Genomic DNA, 15673 nt, shown 5'->3' on the forward strand with positions numbered 1-15673 from the left:
GGACAGACAGATAGCGGACCCTTGTTCACCTCTGGTTATTTATTTTATTTTATGTGTATAAGTGTTTTATGTGCATACGTGTTTTGATTGGTGCCCAGAGTGCAGAAGAGGGTTTGGGATCCCCTGAAATTGGAGTTACAGATGTTTGTGAATCACCATGTGGGTACTGGGAGCTGACCTTTGGTTCTCTGCAAGAATGGCCAGTTCTTCACCACTAAGTCATCTCTCCAGCCCTTACTTTTATTTTGTGTGTGTGTGTGTTTGTGTGTGTGTGTGTCTGTCTGTCTGTCTACCATGCATACATAGTACCTACAGAGGTCAGAATAGAAAACTGGATCCTGTGGAGTTGGCTATGAGCCCTCCAGTGAGGGTGTTAGGAACTGTATGCAGGCCCTCCACATGAGCAGCAAACATTCTTTTTTTTTTTTTTTTTTTTGGTTTTTCGAGACAGGGTTTCTCTGTGGCTTTGGAGCCTGTCCTGGAACTAGCTCTGTAGACCAGGCTGGTCTCGAACTCACAGAGATCCGCCTGCCTCTGCCTCCCAAGTGCTGGGATTAAAGGCGTGCGCCACCATCGCCCGGCTGCAGCAAACATTCTTAACCACTGAGCCATCTCTCCTGTTCTGCCCTCAGCTGTCTTTGGTGTTTCTTTAATGATACAGGTTTAAGACCCAAGAGTTCCAAAACCCCATGTTGTCTCCTACATGAGGCCAACCTAATAGTTGTCTGTGTCTGAACCACATCATATCCAAGACATGCAAAGATCATGAGATGCGATCATTCCCAGGCAGACATTTCGATGGCTGTTCTGGTAAAGGTTTGATGTTGACTTTGGAAACAAAGCTGCCCTGTTTGTCAATGGCTGTGGTGTAAATAGTCCGACTTTGATGGATGCCAGTTTATCGGGGTGTTCTGGTTTTACACTGTCGCTGTGAAAAGTACCATAATGAAAGCAACTTAGAGGAGAAAAGAGTTTATTTCAGCTCACAGGCTATAGTTCCTCACTGAGGGAAGTGTCAAGGCAGGAACCCAAGGAGAAACTTGAAGGAAAAACCATGGAGGAATAGTTTCTTCCCTTGCTAATGGTCGGCCAGGACCATCTGTCTAGGGAATAGTGCTTCACCACAACCTGGGCCCTCTATCTACATCAAGACAATCCCTCACAGAGATGTCCAGAGGCAAATCTAGTCTAGACAATTCCTCAATTAAGACCCCTTCTTAGGTGACTCTAGGCTATGTCAAGTGCCAACAGGAAAAGCTATTAACTCACAGGGTGTGCAGTTGGGATGAGATATGCATTTCATTGGGATGGGTAAGTTTGATTGTCAAGTTGTTTGAATTAAGAAACACCCAGAGGGTCTGGAGAGATGGCTCAGTGGTTAAGAGCACTGACTGCTCTTCCAGGGGACCCACATTAAATTCTCAGCACCCATACAGTGGCTCACAACCATCTGTAACTCCAGTTCTAGGGGATCTGATGTCCTCTTCTGGCCTCGACAGACACTAGGCATGTACATTTCTCACAGAAACACTCATGCATTTTTAAATTGAAAAAAAAAAATTTCTAGGGGAACTGGCAATACTGCTCAGTTGGTAATAATAGATGTCTCAAATAACAAGGTAAACAGCTCCTGATGAATGACACCTGAAGTTGACCTCTGATCTCCACACCCCTCACACACCACATGCATGTGCATGCCCCCGGGTTGAAACATTCCACCCTAGAAGAAGGCTCCTTAAGGCTCAGGAAGTTATAAATTAAAGCATTCCCTCTGTCCTACTTGGCTTTTTGTCAACTTGACATAAATTAGAGTAATCTCGGAGATTGCCTAGGGCAAGCCTGTGGTGTATGTTCTTGATTGCCATAAAGAGCCCAGTTGGTAGGCAGTGGTCCTAGGGTGTGTAAGAAAGCAAAGTGAACAAGCCAAGGGGAGCAAGTGTGTAAGTGGCACTCCTCCAAGGCATCTGCCTCAGTTTCGACCATGAGCACCCACCCTGACTTCCTTTATGATGAACTGTGCTCTAAGTCAAATAAACCCCTTCCCTCCCAAGCTGCTTTTGGTCAACATCTTTATCAGAGCAACAGGAACCCTGACTAAGACAAAAGCTGGTACCACAATTTGGATATTGCTGTGACAGACCAGACCATGCTTTGGGGCAGATTGTGGAAGGACTTTGGAACTTCGAGTTAGAAAAGCCACTGATGTTCAGAGCATAATGAGCTATTGTAGGGACTTAGAAGATGAGACCCAGAGCAGCACAGACAGTGAGGTCGGCTTGTGAGACTTCAGAGGTGTAACATGAGGGCCAGCTTGTTGGGGTTTATGTCCTGCCCTGTTCCCACAGCCTGTAAGCCCCAAAGAAGATCACACAGAGAGTCTACATTAGGTTACAAACTGGCCCATTAGCTCAGGCTTCTTATTAGTTCTTGTAACTTATATTAACCCCTTATCCTTATCTATGTTAGCCACATGGCTCGGTACCTTTCTCAGTGGGATAGGTCACATCCTGCTTCTTCTGTGATCTGGGAAGGAATGGAGGAAGAGCTTCCTTCTTCCTAGAGTCCTCCTGTTCTCCCTGCCCTGCCTCTACTTCCTGTCTGATTTTCCCACCTATGCTTCCTGCCTGACCAATCAGTGTTTATTTAAAACATGATTGACAGAATACAGACAATTCTCCCACACCACAGAGGGATGTTTCAGAGGCTCTTAAAAACTCTTGTTTGGACTGTTTGGTACTTTTAATTGAGATTCTGTGGTTCTGGTCAGATGTGGGTGAATCTGTGATTAATAAGAGACCAGAAACACGTGAAATCTTTCCTGGGACAATGGGTGCTTATGGGTTGGAGCTGAAGAATCAGCTGTGGTTAAGCCAGCAGCATCCCTGAGGTGAAGTCTTCTGGGAGGTGTTTCCTCAGGGTCAGCACAGTGGTTCAGAGAGAAGGTCAAGACTGTATCTTGTTCTGGCAGCTAAACTTTTTTTGTTTGTTTGTTTGTTTTTTGTTTTTTGAGACAGGGTTTCTCTGTGGTTTTGGAGCCTGTCCTGGAACTAGCTCTTGTAGACCAGGCTGGTCTTGAACTCACAGAGATCCGCCTGCCTCTGCCTCCCAAGTGCTAGAATCTGAGGCTCGGCACCATGTGGCAGAGTCGCGGAAGAGAGCTGAGGAGAGTCCCAGAGGATGCTCTTGGTGAAAGCGAAGTCCTGCTGCAGTACAGACCTGCGCATTTTGGAGACGGATACCAGCAGGTGTGGAGTGGAGCTGGTCTGGGGTTAGAATATGATCTTTGAGGTTGTGGCTGGCAGAGCCAGGGGAGCAGAACTACTCAAGCCCTAAAGTTCAGAAGTGAGTCCCAGACTACTGACGAGTACTCAAGTGGAAAAAAGAAGTAAAAAGGAGAACATGGCTGTTTTAGGTGCGGTGGAGGAGAAGGTTTACTGCAGACGAGATCTCCCTCCTATCTACACTATCTACAGTCAGAGGCAGGAACATTTGGGAGAGTCCAGAGTGGACAGGATCAGACTGAGCTGTGCCACGTGAGGAGGAGAGGGGCTGGGGAGAAGAAAGAGAGGGGAACCGGTGCAGCAGCTAGAAGGTCCAAAGGTACACAGAGAATGGGTAAACAAAATGCTGGGTTGTATAGGGAAGGGCAGCCCAGCCCCCAGGGCTGCAGAGTTCAGGGTAGGGGCAGGGTATGCCAGCCAGGAGTGCCCTGTAAGAGGTTGGAACTGAGGGATGCTGGGAGAATCTGCTGGCCAGCATCTACTTTGTCATGTTAAATATGTACCTCAGCCATTTGTCCTAAGTTTGAAACCTAACAACTCTGAGCTTGCCACTGTTGGACTTTGGGTTTGATTTGATTTGACTGTGACTGTGCCCTGGCTCTTCCCTCGTGGAGTAAGAAAGTATTTAACTTTTTTTTTTAAACAGATGCCTGCAGTTAAAAGACTTTGATGTAGTAGAGAGAGAAAGTGAATATTTTGAAAAGACTGAACTTTTAAAGTGTTTGAATTTTTAAAGACTGTGGAGGTTTTATAAGTTGGAGTGTTTTGTATAGTTATAGTGGCATTAATAGGAGCTCTTGGTGACAAACATGAAAGGAAGCCTTATGGTTTAATAGTGATGCATCAAGGTGCTAAGTAAGGGGTCGCCCTCCGTGGAGGCTGAAGTGATGACTCAGTGGCTAAGAGCTAATCTTGTTCGTGCTAAAGACCCAAGCTAGGTTCTCAGCACCCAGACAGGGCAGCTGGGAACTGCCTGTGACTCCAGCTCTAGGAATCCAACACCTATGGCCTCTTTGGTGTCCGTAGGCATCTGCATGAATTCATACACCCTGACTTCACACACACACACACACACACACACACACACACACACACACACACACACACACACACAGTTAAAAATAAGCCAGCCAGACGTGGTGCACACCCCTCTAATCCCACTGCTTGGGAGACAGAGGCAGACAGAGCTCTGGGAATTCAAGGGCAGCCTGGTCTACATAGCTGGTTCTAGGCCATCCAAGAATGCATAGTAGATCCTGTCTAAAATGAAATGATTATTTTTTGAATTACTCATGAAACTCTAAAAGTAAACAAATGTCACATGTCTGGCAAGGCTAAAATTCCCAAGATTCACCAGGCTCCTCTCCAAGGTTATAGCAACAAGGGCTGGAGGGGAATTCTCCCACCTGCCCAGCTGCCTGCCAGCCATGGGCAGAGATCCAGGGCTGCAGTGTTTGTGAACCCAGCCATTCTCCAGGGGCTTTGTCATGCTGCCACTGCCTCCATGTTGTCCCTGCTCGTGTAAGGAACCTCCAAAGCTCCACTGGGCTAGCAAGCTGGACTTCCGCGTGATTGTTGCTCTGTCATTGGTTTCCTCCTCCCCCTCCCTCACGCCCTCCTCTCTCCTTCCCTTCTCTCCTTCTCCACTGAACTGTGGGAAGGCGGCATTTCTCCCTCTATGTCTTCCTTACCAGGATGGTTGTCCACATCCCTTAAACGGTGAGCTAAAATAAACTAATCCCTCAAGTGGCACATACCACCTATTCTGTCGCAGCAAACAGAAAATGGACAGATAGGATACAATATACACAAATGGCTGCAAGTGATAGCTATTAGCTTAACTGTAAATGCCATTGTATGGACTGATTTATTAAAATTTATTTATTTGTGTGTGTGTGTGTGTATTTTTACACCATGTGTATGCATTGCCTGCAGCAACCAGAAGACAGCATCAGATCTTCTGAACTGGAGTTACAGGTGCTGGGAATTGAACTCAGAACCTCTACAAGAGCAGCCAGTGCTCTTAACCGCTGAGCCATTTCTCCAGCCATTTTGTTTTATTTTCAAATTACTTCACTATAAATTTATTGTCCCTTGAATCTAACAATGGTTGTTTTTACCAACCAGTTCTTAAGGGCCTCAGGCCTCTCCGGTTGTTTCCATAATCATGAGTGGGCACTGCCCCTCAACCTAGATGAACGGCCTTTTTATTCACAGGAATTGCACTTGGCTTTTATGATGTTTACTGTTTCCTGTGGGCTGCCCACTGCTGGAATGCAGGTTGCATAAGCCGGGATTTGGGGTGGACTTTTGTCCATCTCTTCCCAGCTGCTAGACTGAGGACTGCTGCACAATGGGCATCTAGAATAGACAGTGACTGCTCGCAATAGATGCTCAGTAAATACGAGAGGGGGGGGAGGGAGGGAGGGAGAGAGAGAGAGAGAGAGAGAGAGAGAGAGAGAGAGAGAGAGAGAGAAGGAGATTCGTGATGTAACAGTCTTGGGAAGTTAGGGATGGCTTGCCTGAGGCCAGCAAATCTATATCACACTATTAGCTATCTCTATATCACACTCATGACTCTATGTCTGAGGGAGGAGGGCTGGACCTGGATCCATGGGTCTGAGGGAGGAGGGCTGGGCCTGGATCCCTGGTCTGAGGGAGGAGGGCTGGGCCTGGATCCCTGGTCTGAGGGAGGAGGGCTGGGCCTGGATCCCTGGTCTGAGGGAGGAGGGCTGGGCCTGGATCCCTGGTCTGAGGGAGGAGGGCTGGGCCTGGATCCATGGGTCTGAGGGAGGAGGGCTGGGCCTGGATCCATGGTCTGAGGGAGGAGGGCTGGGCCTGGATCCATGGGTCTGAGGGAGGAGGGCTGGGCCTGGATCCATGGTCTGAGGGAGGAGGGCTGGACCTGGATCCATGGGTCTGAGGGAGGAGGGCTGGACCTGGATCCATGGGTCTGAGGGAGGAGGGCCGGGCCTGGATCCCTGGTCTGAGGCAGGAGGGCTGGGCCTGAAACCCTGGCATTGAAGGTCACTTGTGTTCTGCCAGGGATGAAGGCTGGAGATGAACAGCAGAATGAGGCCGACTTTGCTGGGACTTGAACTTAGCTGTCCTCCCCTACTCTGACTAGCAGAAGGAAGACGCTCTGTGTAGTTACCAGGGAACAAGACAGCTCAGAGATGGGCAAACCGAGCACAGAGGATGGGCTGTGACAGGCTGCCTGAGCAGGCCCTTTCCACAGCACACAGTGTTCGTGGGAATGGACTAATGAAAAACACGAGGAAATTAGGAATGATTGCATTTTCGTTTTTATTTATCTAGGTAAGAGTTTTGGAAGCAGCCTTCTTTGGATGTAGATGCTGGTTCAGAGCATTTAAATGCCAGCTTCTAGACCCAGCAAGTCTCAAGCTGTGACAAGAAGCTGTGAGGGATTCCCAAGTGTTGGGGAGGAGGCAGCGAAAGCAGGGGGACATCTGGTAACGACTGGATGAGTTGGATCATCAGTTGCCCTGCATCGTCTTCTGGATCCAGTTTTGGTAATTACACAGGTTTGTGTAGACTCCTGGGAAGCCAGGCATGGCACAACGCTCCATTCCCCAGGACACAAGGCCCTGGAGCTGTCCTCCACACACCAGGGGTCCCCCAGAATCTCCCTATGAGGAGGGGGAATGGGAATAGGGTCAGCCACAGGGGTAACAGTTAGACACCAGCCCTCCTCACCTCTGAGCTCAGTCTCAGGCCAGGGCAGCTGCTTCCCTCTTCACTGTCCCATCCCGTCTATGTCCAGGGATCTGACGCCCCGCCCACTCAGATGGCTGCATCTTTTCATGTCCCTGTCTTTGCCTCGCTCTTGGTTAACTTTGGCTTTCCAGTGGTTCCCCAAATTCCCCTGTATTATACATGCCACTCTATGCTGCTTCCACAGACCTAAGAAGTTAACTAGATAAAACAGGAAGCTGAGGTGTAATTGGGTTAAGTTCAAAGGAGCACGTGACTGCAAGGTGAGGCAGCTGGGTGATTCCTGTATCTCTGTACCTGAGGTCTCCTTCCAACCACATCCTCTGACTTTTCTGTTGAGATACTGTGGTACCCAAGACCAAGCCCCAAAGCACCCCAAATACAAATCTGGGCCTCACCTGACAGGAGTCCTTTCCGCCTTGGGGCACCCCAGCGCAGACCATGCCAGAGGTGATGATTCCAGAGTAGGCCCGACGGCACACCTCCTCCGACATGATGTTGACATTCACACACTGCAGAGCGTTGGGGTACCTGACTGGGGTGGGGGACACAGAAGCATCACAACTGGAGAACTATGGTCCAGGGCCAGCCTCCTCCCTCAGACCCAGGGTGAGGGCTCCTTACCAACGGGGCTGGATGTGGTCCCCCAGCCTGACACGCGGCAGGGAGTCCCTGGGCTAGCACAGTTCCTGGCCACGGGAATGGCCCTCACTGCTCGGCCCAGCCGCACCTTCTTCTGCAGCTGCAGCAGCATCAGGTCGTTGTTATGGGCCCGGGGCTGGTACTGGGGATGCGGTACCTGGCGGACCACACGCACCACCTGCTGAGTCGCTTCCCACCTTCTTAGGTTGTGCTTGCCCACTGCTACGTGAAGAATCCTGTACCACAAACCCCAGGAGAAAATGCTGCTGAAAGTCTGACCACAGACCATGCTCCAGCCCCATTTTCTTCTGTGGTGATGAATTTCACTCCGAGTCTAACCCATGTCCCTCTAACTGTGGGCTGAGCGCCATGTGGCCTCTTGCGGCCTTCCCTTCTCATGGCCTGGGCATTCTCTCTTTACCCAGCCTCATCTGACATTTCTTCCTCTCGTGGGCTACACTCGAGGGCAGTTTGGAGTGCCTCACTCCGTTCCTGTGCCCACGCAGGTTTCTTGTTTTGAGTTCTGAATCGGCCTGGGCTGCACACTCTGAACTAGGCCTCTCGGTCTAGATCTTTTTCTAGACTCCACATCATGACCTAGCTTCTGTGCTGTGTTTGATACATGGATCTGGGTTTACGGCTAAACTCTGGAACCCTGGCATCTGTAAGTGATGGGCATGAGAGCAAGAGCGGTCACTCACGGGCGGGCACAGTGAGCAGCAGTGATGACCCACTGGTCTGACAGCAGTACCCCTCCACACACAAGGCGACGCCCAGGACCGGCCTGCAGAGCCACTTGCCACGGCTGGGAGTTCGGGATACACGTGTAGCCACCAAGAATTTTATCATCTCCTTGACCCTGGACAAGGGCTGGGGACAGACGGGGTGGGTGAGGCGGGGAGAGAAGGTGAACAAATGTCCTCTAATCCCCAATTCTGTACAATGCCCAGCAGACAGAGACACTCCCTTGTGGCCCAACACCTACACCATCCACCTCTTTCTGCTCCAAGGAGGATATGCACTCATCACTGCCCCCTCCCTCGACTGACCTCCACGGTTTCTGTCACTGTGCTCATGTTCAGCTCATCCAGGGCCTGGCTGTAGCTGCAGTCTTTGACTCCATGCTTCCCTGAGCACTTTCTTTCCTCAAGGTTGACTAGATGTCTCACTGAGCTCAAGGCTGGGCTTGAGCTCCTGGCCTTCTTCCTAACTCAGTCTCCCACGCGTTGGGAGTTGCAGCATGCACCAACATTCATGGCTCCCAGGAATATTTCTGCTTTTCATTTTCATGTGGTGTGTGTGTGTGTGTGTGTGTGTGTGTGTGTGTACTTACATGTATGTGGGCACACATATGCACGGCACATGTGTATTAATATATGCACATGTATGTGGAGGCCTGAAGGTATGTTGGGAATCTTCCTTGATCACTTTTCCACATTGTTCACTGAGGCAGAATCTCTCAGTCCACTCCAGGGCCCACCCTCTGTGGGAGTCTTACCAGTCAGCTTCCTTTGGGGATGCCCTGTCTCTGCCTCTCAGAGCTGAATGAAAGGGTGGCCATTACAGCTGCCGCCTATGTAGGTTCTGGGCATCTGAACTCTGCTCTTGGTCGGGGGCAAGTGCTTTAACTGCTGAGCCAGCTCCCTGGCTCTCCGGTGCTCCCCACAGAGCACCACATGCCCCTCAGTGTGGCCTCTGGGACCTCACTCTCCTCCACAGTCCACATTTATCCTCCCTGCCATGACCAAAGACATCCCACCCTGGGCCTGTCAGAAGTCCCTCAAGACGTCAGGATCTTCTGATTGCTTATTTCCCCCATTTCCTGTAGTGGCCTCTCTCCCCTGTGTAACATGATTAATAAAAACCCGGAGACAGATATTGGGGTTCAACTTGAAGGTCAGAAAAGCAAAACAACCAGCCACTGACTCTTTTTGAGGAGTCCTGGAAGCAGGATTGCCATTTTGGACTGAGGTAGAGGTAAGAGCCAGTGGCTGGGTGTTTGCTTTTCTGACCTTCAGGTTGAACCCCAATATCTGTCTCTAGGTTTTTATTAATTGTGCTACATCCAACCCTATTTCCTGGTGTCTCCAAACTTAGAATGAGGGCATGAACTTCTAGTTAAGTGAGGTCCTCAGCCACACTGTGCTCTCTTTCTCTCTCCCTCTCTCTCTCTCTCCTCTCTCTCCCCCCTCTCCCTTTCTCTCTCTTCTCTCTCTCCCCCCTCTCTCCCTTTCTCTCTCTTCTCTCTCTCCCCCCTCTCTCCCTTTCTCTCTCTTCTCTCTCTCCCCCCTCTCTCCCTTTCTCTTTCTCTCTCTCTCCTCTCTCCCTCTCCTCTCTTCCTTTCTCTCTCCCCTCTCTCTCCTCTCTCTCTCTCCTCTCTCTTCCCCTCTCCCTTTCTCTCTCTTTTCTCTCTCTCTCCCTCTCTCTCTTTTCTCTCTCCCCCTCTCTCCCTTTCTCTCTTTTATCTCTTTCTTCTCTCTCCCCTCTCTTCTCTCTTCTCTCTTTCTTTTCCTCTCTCCCTCTCCCCCGCCTCTCTCTCTCTTCTCTCTCCGCCCCCCTCTCTCTATATATATGTATATATATATATTTTTTTTCTTTTTTGTTTCTTTGAGACAGGGTCTCTCTCAGTGGTCTAGAACTTGCTAGTTAGGCTAGACTGGCTGGCCAGCAGGCCCCAGGGTGCTCCTCTCTCTGCCTCCTAACCCCCTTGGTACTCTTTCTAACCAGGTTGCCCCCAAGAACATATTTATACCCCCAAACCCATCCCCAGCTCATTCCAGAGTCTCCAGGGGACCCCATTGCTCTTACCTAGCGCCAAGACTTGGAGTATGGTCAGTAGAAGGAACATTTTGGAGCTGGAGGTCCAGGTCTAACAAATGCAGAGATCAAGTGGAAGAGAAAGAACCAGAAACAGACTCGGGACAGAGAATCCCACTCACACTGAGGCCCAGAGCCTCGGTGACATGGGGACAGAACGCAGTGGTAGAGGCCAAAGCTGAAGAAGATGGGGTCCCAGGCTCCTCCGATTGTGAAGGAAAGATGCCTGGCCGTCACTCTGGCTCCTTGCAAGTGTGAAAGGAGCAGGGTGGTGTCTCTTCCTGGACACGCCAGCAAAGCCTTTTATCCCTGGTCTGGGCAGCCGGCCCTGCCCCCCACCTCCCTCCTGACTTTTTTTTATTGCCTAGTTTTCATTCCAAGATTCTGTGCTCCCTTCCCTCCCATCTCTGGCCAGAGGAGCAGACACAGTTATTAATGAGAGCCCCTCCCAGTGAAAGATGCTATAACCTGGGAAGAATGGGGATAGGGTTGACCCTGGGCAAGGAGCATGGGAGAGGTAGCCAGCGCAGTCAAAGAGCATGCAGTGGATGGGTGGGGGATCCAAAGATGATACTGGGAGGGGCAGAGGGGAAGACAGACAGACAGACAGACAGACAGACAGACAGACAGACAGAGGGGAAAACAACCAGAGACCCAGAAAGAGAGGGAGACAGACACAAGGGCCCAATGTGTGTGTGTGTGTATGTGTGTGTGTGTGTGTGTGTGTGAGAGAGAGACAGAGACAGAGACAGAGACAGGGACCCAACGTGTGTGTGTGTGTGTGAACGCATGTGCATGTGACTCAGAAAGAAAGGGACACAGACCCAGAAAAGGCAGGAGAGATGAAGGTGAGTTGAGGAGAGCCTGCTTTGGGCCTTGGAGTTGGGGTCTCATTGCCTCTCTTGGTCCCTCCCCCAGCCTCTTAAAGTACCTAATGATTACTAATGATTATAATTCTTCTCCGAGCCATGGCAATCCTATGCCTGGACCACGCGGTGACTCACAGCCTGCAGTCTCTCTCTTCACCCCACCTTGCTTCCCAGTGACTTTCTTCCTGGAGAAGCTGCTTGTGACTGTCTCTCTGAGATGGTGCTTCTCCTGGGTCCACCTATATGCCTGTGGTAATCTGCATGCCTGGCTTTCTCTAAACTGTTTCTGATAACTGGGACTTCATTTACTAGTTGATCTGAAAGCCCAGCAGCACCTTGCTGCGTGTGAAGACACACTCATGCTGAAAGGAAGAATCTCTGGTGATCTAGGGTCGGCGGCACAGGGGGCAGCCCCACTGTGACAATTAGTGCTGGGTTCTACAAAGGAGAAAATGTCAGAGAAACCCATACGCACATGTGTGCACACACTCAAGAGGGATGTAAGCTCAACTTGTCCACCTCCAGGCCTTGTACTGGGATCCAGGCAGGCCAGATGTCGCTGTTGGGGCAACTGGGAGAAGGACACATGAGTTTCCTGCCTCTGAAACTAAGGCTGAGTGTGTAATCGTCTCCATGAAAAGTTTACAATACACCAGGATTCATTTTCTTCAGAAGGATACCCTGAATGGTGGGTATGGTGGCTCACATCTGTAATCCTAGCACTTAAGAGGCTGAGGCAGAAGGATTACCATGAGTTTGGGGCCACCCTGGGTGATATAGTTCCACGCCAGAAGAAGAGGAGGAGGGAGACCAGGAAGAAGAGGAGAAAGAAGAGGGGGTAACCAAGGGCCATGGTGCCCACAGGACTACTGGCAAAAGGTTGTGGATGAAGCCACGAATGAGAGAAGCCTCCATGACCTGCCCACTCATCACAGCCTTGTCACAGAAGCATCCTCTTCCCACCAGACTCTGAACTCCCCTGGAACTCACTCAACTTGCTCAGCATCATTTTGATTTCCACGACATGGCTACTTAACAGTTTGTGATGAATGCATGCACGAATGAATGAATGAATGAATGAATGCACTAGTCATGCAAGTGTATGCCCTCAGTTCCAAGCTCAGGGTCTGGTGGGACAGGTCAACATGAAACTCAATCCTGCTAGAGCCCCAGGAAAGTCCCAGGGTTCTGCAGATGCATAGGAATTTGCCAGGATGGAGAGTGATGGAAGAAGCATAGGGGAGACTGTCAATAGGAGGATGGCGTGCACCTCAGAGGCCGAAAAAGAAGAGAAAGAGGCAAGGGAGAGATGCTGCAGGGGCGAGGTGATGGGATGGTGTGGAGTCTTGGGAGAGATGCTGCAGGGGTGAGGTGATGGGATGGTGTGGGGTCTTGGGAGAGATGCTGCAGGGGTGAGGTGATGGGATGGTGTGGAGTCTTGGGATAGATGATGCAGGGGTGAGGTGATGGGATGGTGTGGGGTCTTGGGATAGATGCTACAGGGGGTGAGGTGATGGGATGGTGTGGGGTCTTGGAAGTGAGCAGAGGGCACTTCATGTTCGCTAGGGACTCTGAGAAGGTGTCTGGCTGGATCTATTGATGTGTCAAGGATACCAGAGCATATGCAGTCAGTTCAACAGGAAGAAGGTGTATCATTGAGAAGCAACCTGGGGCCTAGGAATGAGCCCAGCAGATACTGAGGAAGAGAGAAGTGTCTTGGGGGCTGAGATACATTATTTGTTCGAGTCCTCTGTTGTGTAGGACATGTGCTTCATGTGTGGAGTATGCACACATGCGGGTGCATATAACTGTGTGCAGGAGAAGGCCAGAGGAGAACGCCAGAGGAGCATGCCTGGCTTCCTGCTCTATTGCTCTCTTTCTCTTCCTTTGAGGCAGGTTCTCTCATGAGCCTGGTGCTAGGCTCACAGCCATCAAGTCCCTGAGTTCCTCTAGTCTCCACTGCCAGATCACTGGGGTGACAGGCTTGCGTGTGGTCACATCTGGGTGTTTTAAATGTGGATATTGGGAGTTTGAACTCAGATCCGCATGCTTGAGCAGCCCACCATCAGCACGGCACCGTTTCCCCTGCCTCTGGAGTGTTTTACCTGCATGTATGCATATGTATCACATGTGTTCCTGGTGACCACAGAGGCCAGAAGAGAGCACTGGACCCCAGGAACTAGATTATCAGATAGTTATGGGCCACTGTGTAGGTGCAAGGAACTGAAGCCGGGTCTTGTGCAAGAGGAGTCAGTGCTCTTCCCTACTGAGCCATCTCTCTAGCCTGCTGTGAGACAGTTTTAAATGGGGCAGTGACCTTGGAGGACAAGGACTGCAAAGAGACCTCTTTGGAGATAAAGGGTTTTAAAGGTGTGGGAGTGGGGAAGAAAGCTGAGAGAGCTGTGATTGAGGAAGAGGAAGGAACCGCTGGGTGTTCTGGAAAACAAAGTTAGTGGTATTGCCCGTGTCTTTCCCAGCTAATTGTCTTTCAGGACAGGTCAGTGGACTAAGTGTATCCACGCAGCTGTGCTCCATCAGTACCACCCAGTTCTCCCATAGGCTTTGCTTCCCTCCCCCACCCTTGTGTGATATGTGCATCTGTCAGCCTTTATGTGTGTGCATGCATGTGTGTAAGCCAGAGGTTGGTTTTGGGTGTCTTCCTCGATTGCTCTTCAAGTTACTCTTTTAAAAGGCGTGTTTATGTATTTGTGTTCATGTGTGCCTCTGCATGTGTGTGTGAATGTGTATTTGTGTGTGTATATATATGTGTATGTGTGTGTATATATGTGTGTGTGTATATATATGTGTATGTGTGTATATATATGTGTGTGTATATATGTGTATGTGTGTATATGTGTGTATATATATGTGTGTGTATATATATGTGTATGTGTGTATATATATGTGTGTGTATATATATGTGTATGTGTGTGTATATATGTGTGTGTATGTGTGTGTATATATGTGTATGTGTGTATATATGTGTTTGTGTGTGTATATATTTGTATGTGTGTGTATATATATGTGTATGTGTGTGTATATATATGTGTGTATGTGTGTGTGAATGTGTGTGTGTGTATATATGTGTATGTGTGTGTATATATATGTGTATGTGTGTGAATGTGCGTGTATATATGTGGGGGGGAATGTACATGTGTGTGTATACATGTGTATGTGTGTGTATATATATGTGTATGTGTGTGAATGTGTGTGTATGTGTGTGTATATATATGTGTATGTGTGTGTATATATATGTGTGTATATAAATGTGTATGTGTGTGTGAATGTGTGTGTATATATATGTGTGTGTGTATATATATGTGTGTGTATATATATATGTGTATGTGTGTGTGAATGTGCGTGTGTATATATGTGTGTATGTGTGTGTGAATGTGTGTGTGTGTATATATATGTGTATGTGTGTGTGAATGTGCGTGTGTGTATATATATGTGTGTGTGTGTGTATGTGTGTGTGAATGTGTGTGTGTGTGCGTGCGTGTGTGTGGGACTCAGAGAACAGCTTACAGGAGTTAGTATTCTTCTTCCATCACGTGGTGACCCGAAGACAGAACTCAGGCCATCAGATTTGGCAGCGAGCACCTTCATCCACTGAGCTGCCTTGCCAGTTTCACTCCTGGTTTTTAAAGTTGGGCTTTTACTTAACTCAGGTTAGTCTTGAACTCGCTCTCTTCCTGCTTCAGCCTCACAATGCTGGAGTTACAAATGTGCTCCACCAGGCCCAGCTTTCTCAGCTGTGTTGTTTTTATTTTCATCTTGAGGCAGGGTCTCAGGGATCCCGGGTTGGCCACAAACTGCTAAGTAGCAGAGGATGACCTTGAAAATTCTGATCATTCTTCCTTCACCTCCTGAATGCTGGGATTGTGGGCACACACCAGCATGCCTGGCTTATCCGGTGCGAGGATAGAGCTCAGGGCTGCAAGCATGCAGAACAAGCACATGCTGGACAAGCACTGTGGCCACCAAGCCACATCCTCAGCCCTCTAGCTCTGCTCTGTATGTAAGCGGCTTCTTTCCGCCTGCTCTTCCTATTCTCCAGCCTGCCCACCTTTCCTCTGCCCCAATGCTTTCAACTAACATTTACTAATCACCTACTGTCCAGCGTGATTCCAGGTACCAGGTTCACAGCAATGAACAAAATTGGCCAAATAAGAGAAAAATCCCTATCTTGTATTCTGAAAGGAAGGAAAAGTAAATGGCTGCAATATGTAATAATAATTATGTGTCATACAACATTAAGAGACTATATGAAAGAAGCAGGGGCTGGAGAGATGGTTTAGGGTTAAGAGTGAGCAGCGCTCTTGCAGAGGC

At 49.3% G+C, this 15673-nt stretch overlaps 1 protein-coding gene across 1 annotated transcript; it reads right to left on the reverse strand.

The window, feature by feature from the left end:
• Positions 1–6745: 6745 nt before the first annotated feature.
• On the reverse strand, positions 6746–10710 carry Klk14 (kallikrein related peptidase 14). Its single transcript, XM_057756479.1, has 5 exons — positions 10467–10710; positions 8360–8528; positions 7641–7894; positions 7415–7551; positions 6746–6931 (listed from the first exon to the last, which is right to left on the reverse strand). The coding sequence occupies exons 1-5, from the start codon at positions 10504–10506 to the stop codon at positions 6779–6781; spliced, it is 753 nt and encodes a 250-aa protein (XP_057612462.1). The 5' UTR covers positions 10507–10710; the 3' UTR covers positions 6746–6778.
• Between the last annotated feature and the right edge of the window lie 4963 nt (positions 10711–15673).

This window comes from Chionomys nivalis, chromosome 23 (assembly GCF_950005125.1).
Source record: "Chionomys nivalis chromosome 23, mChiNiv1.1, whole genome shotgun sequence".
In the NCBI taxonomy this organism is placed as follows: Eukaryota; Metazoa; Chordata; class Mammalia; order Rodentia; family Cricetidae; genus Chionomys; species Chionomys nivalis.